The following is a 4,505-nucleotide window of genomic DNA, read 5'->3' on the forward strand; positions in this document are numbered from 1 at the left end:
CACATTAGTGATGAATTCATGATCAATTGATGAATATTATTTGATAGAATACAGTAGAAAACAAAATTTCACTTCTTCAAATGCTCTTTAATTACTGAGTAACTATAAGAATATTGTTACTAAGTGATTTGACTAATAAACTAAACTTAAATTATAAATAGTGATATGCTGATGTAGTTCAGATGCTCTCATATCACCAACTATTATTCATTAAATAGAAATAGAAAAGCATTGGTACTAACTGTGGCTATTTTTTTTACTCTTTTTGTAGAAAAGAACTTCTGGGACTTTTCTGATTTGAGTAAATGGATCTCAAAAATGAATCTGTAGTGACTGAGTTTATTTTACTAGGGTTTTCTGGACGATGGGAACTTCAGATTTTCTTCTTTGTGACATTCTCCTTGGTCTACAGTGCTACTGCACTGGGAAACATCCTCATTATAGTCACAGTGACACTGAGCACCACCCTTCATTCTCCCATGTACTTCCTCCTTGGGAACCTCTCTTTTTTGGACATGTGTCTCTCCACTGTCACCACACCCAAGATGATCACAGACTTGCTCGCTGAACACAAGACCATCTCCAAATGGGGCTGCATGACCCAGATGTTTTTTATGCACTTCTTTGGGGGTGCTGAGATGACGCTTTTGATAGCTATGGCCTTTGACAGATACGTAGCCATATGTAAACCTCTGCATTACAGGACAGTCATGAGCCGTCGCTTGCTGAATGGGTTTGTGATCCTTTCATGGATAATTGGGTTTATACACACCATGAGCCAGATGGTACTAGTAGTGAATTTGCCTTTCTGTGGCCCCAATGTGGTAGACAATATATTCTGTGATCTCCCCCTTGTGATTAAGCTTGCTTGTATGAAAACATATACCCTGGAACTGTTTGTCATCGCTGACAGCGGGCTGCTCTCACTTATCTGTTTCATCCTCCTGCTGGTCTCCTACGCTGTCATCCTGGTCACTGTGCGGCAGAGATCACCTGTAGGGCTCTCCAAGGCTCTGTCCACGTTGTCTGCACATGTCATTGTGGTCACTCTGTTCTTTGGACCTTGTATCTTTATCTATGCCTGGCCATTCAGTAGCTTTGCAGGCAATAAAATCCTTTCTGTATTTTACACTGTTATCACACCCTTCCTGAATCCAATCATTTATACCCTGAGAAATCAGGAAATGCAAGTGGCCATGAAAAAATTACAGTTCCTACTTGTTAGCTCTAAGCAGAACTTCTAAATTTAAGCACAATAAAATTAACACTACTTTCAAATACTATGCTAACAGAACTTGAATAGATTGTACATAACATGTGGTTTTACTCTTCTTATGTTAAAATCATAACCAGTACAGAAAAAATTGATAATAAAATATTTTAATGGTCACAGTGCAGTAATACCATATAATGATAATTAGCAGCCTGCAGCAAAACAGACATAAAATCATTGAGTACGTTTAACATAGGCATTCAATATATATTTACAGTACTAGTGAAGAAATAAATATAACTAATTAGAACTTTAGTCTTCTTATTTGACAAGGTAATATGTCAAAATTTTGAGGAAAATATATTCATGTTACAATTTCATTTTATACAAAGATGAATGAAGAGCAAGAAGAATGCCAGAGGTTCCATTAATCCAAACATATTCTAATTATATTGAATGAGAACTTAATTTTCATCTCATGTTCTAATGTGGGATGGTGGTAGATAAGATTTCTTCTTTTTAAAATATATCTTTATTGTTGACAGCATTACAGATATCCCTTTTTCCTCCCTAGATCCCCTTCCTCCCCCCCTGCCCCTTTCTAGGCCTTCACCCCACTATTGCCTGTGTTCATGGATTAATCATATAAGGATATAAGTTATTAGGTTGATCTCTTCCCTCTCCCACCGCATTCCCTCTGAGGATCCTCAGTGTGTTGTGTGCTTCCATGTCTCTGGATCTATTTTATTTGTCAGTTTATTATGTTCATTAGTTTCAACATATAAGTGAGCTCATTTAATAGTTGTCTTTCTCTGACTGGATTGTTTCACATAGTGTAATACTCTCCCAGTCCCTCCATGCTGTTTTAAAGAGTAACAAATACGTCTTCTTTTTTACAGTTGTGTAGTATTCCGTGGTGTAAATATACTTCAGCATTTTTATCCACTCATCTACTGATGAAGACTTGGACTATTTCCAGTTCTTAGCTATTGTAAATTGTATTGCTAGGAACATAGGGATGCGTACATTCTTTCTGATTGGTGTTTTGGGTTTCTTAGGATATATTCCTAGAAGTGGGATCACTAGATCAAATGGTAGTTACATTTTAAATTTTTTTAGGAAACTACGTTGATTTGCATAGTGGCTGCACCAGTTTGTATTCCCACCAGTAGTCTATTAAGGTTCCCTTTTCCCACATCCTTGCCAGCACTTATCGTTTGTTGATTTATTGATGGCAGTCATTCTAGCAGGTGTGAGGTGGTACCTCATTGTTGTTTTAATTTCCATGTCTCTGATTATTAGTGACTTTAGGCATTTTTTCATGTCTCTTGACCATTTGTATACCCTCTTTGGAGAATTGTCTATTTAGGTCTCCTGCCTACTTATTATTGGGTTATCTGCCTTCCTATTGTTGAGTTGTATGAGTACTTTACATATTTTGACTATTAACCCCTTATCAGATGTATCATTGAAAAATATGTTCTCCCATACAGTGGTTTTCCTTTTCATTTTGATGCTGGCTTATGTTGCTGTATAAAAGCTTTTATTTATGTAGTCTCTTTTTTCTTTTTTCCTTTGTTTATTTGCCCTCAGCATTGTGTCAGTGAATATTTTGCTACATGAGATGTCTGATATTTTGCTGTCTATGTTTTCTTCAAGGATTTTTATGGTTTCTCAGCTTTACATTTAAATGTTTTATCCATTGTGAATTTATTCTTATGTATGGTGTAAGTCGGTGGTCTAGTTTCACGCAAACACCATTTATTGAAGAGACTGTCTTTACTGCATTTTATGCTCTTTCTTCCTTTGTCAAATATTAATTGAACATAGTGTCTTGGGTTGATTTCTGCATTCTCTGTTCTGTTCCATTGATCTATATGCCTCTTCTTGTGCTAGTATCAGGCTAAGGTTTATTCTTTTTCATGATTATTTGCTTCATTCTTCAACACTAAGGTGACTTTTGTTTTAGGGACTTTAAGGCTGGTTTTGAATTATGATTTAATTAACTTATTTATTATTAAATTGATTTCTTATTGAACAGACTTCTTCTTTCCTCGAAATGGAACAAAAAAATTGACTTCTCCATAAGTTCAAAGACCTATCTAATTAAACAAAGAAAAAGAAAAAAAGGGAAAATAAATGCATATATATAAATAATAAAATATTGGGTTCTACTTTTGTCTTTTTACCTCATATCATATCTCCATATATAAGCAATATATACTACTATTTATTTTGTCACACTGTGTTTCACTTAACTAGGATTAAAGTCTACTGTCTGATAGAATTATCAAACACAAATATATATAACTACAGAGAAGTTGGTCTTAAGTTTTTTTGCCTAGCCTGGTTGGCTCAGCAGTTGATTATCAACCCAGGAACCAAGAAGTCACCAGTTTGATTCCCAGTCTGGGTTGCAGGCTCGATCCCATGCAGGAGGTAGCCAATCAATGATTCTTTCTTATCATTAATATTTCTATCTCTCCCTCCCTCTCCCTTTCTGAAATCAATAAAATATATATTTTTAAAATGTTTTCAACTTTCACTAACCAAGAACAACATAATTTTAGAGTAAATGAAGTATTACTAATTTCAAAATAACATATGGATCTAGGAACTTAAAATAGAAGAAAGAGTAGGAAATTTTTGGAATCATGGAGGATATGACAGGAGTAGAAGTGTTGATAATAATTTGTTGTCAATTGAATAATAATCAACCATATAAAGAGTTAAGAAATTCTTAACATAGAAAATTCCCCAAGATATATGGAAAGTTAAAAATAAGGTACAGGATATTGTGTGATATTGTTTAAAAAAAATCTTAACTTCCATGGCTGAAAATCTTTTTATTTTTATTATTGAAACTATTACAGTTGTCCCTATTTCCCCCTCCTTTGTCCACCTCCACCCTACCCCAACTCCCCCTTTATTCTAATTATCAGCATGCTTCTGCCTTTGTCTAGGATATACAGATGGACAATAGATATTATGGAAAAAATGCTCAACATCACTAATCATCGGAGAGATGAAAATTAAAACCACAATGAGCTATTACCTCACACCTGCCAGAATGACTACCATCAATAAATCAGCAAACAATTGCTGGCAAAGCCTTTTTTAAAAGAAAGGATTTATTAGGCCAAAAAGGACCAGTTCCTGGGACATGAAATCTAAACCACAAGTAGCAGCAGTAGATGGAAAAGGCAATGTGTCCATTGTCATAGGGTTGAGGAGCACTTAAGATTTTTATTTGTTGATTGATTTTTAGAGGGAGAGAGATCAATTTGTTGTT

At 34.9% G+C, this 4,505-nt stretch overlaps 1 protein-coding gene across 1 annotated transcript; it reads left to right on the forward strand.

The window, feature by feature from the left end:
* Positions 1–305: 305 nt before the first annotated feature.
* Positions 306–1,244, forward strand: LOC311610724 (olfactory receptor 4L1-like; the record flags this gene model as incomplete). Its single annotated transcript, XM_084862270.1, has 1 exon — positions 306–1,244. One exon carries the CDS (start codon positions 306–308, stop codon positions 1,242–1,244), a length of 939 nt encoding a protein of 312 aa, XP_084718396.1.
* Between the last annotated feature and the right edge of the window lie 3,261 nt (positions 1,245–4,505).

Source organism: Pipistrellus hanaki (genome assembly GCF_964339955.1).
Source record: "Pipistrellus hanaki genome assembly, chromosome: 1".
NCBI lineage: Eukaryota > Metazoa > Chordata > Mammalia > Chiroptera > Vespertilionidae > Pipistrellus > Pipistrellus hanaki.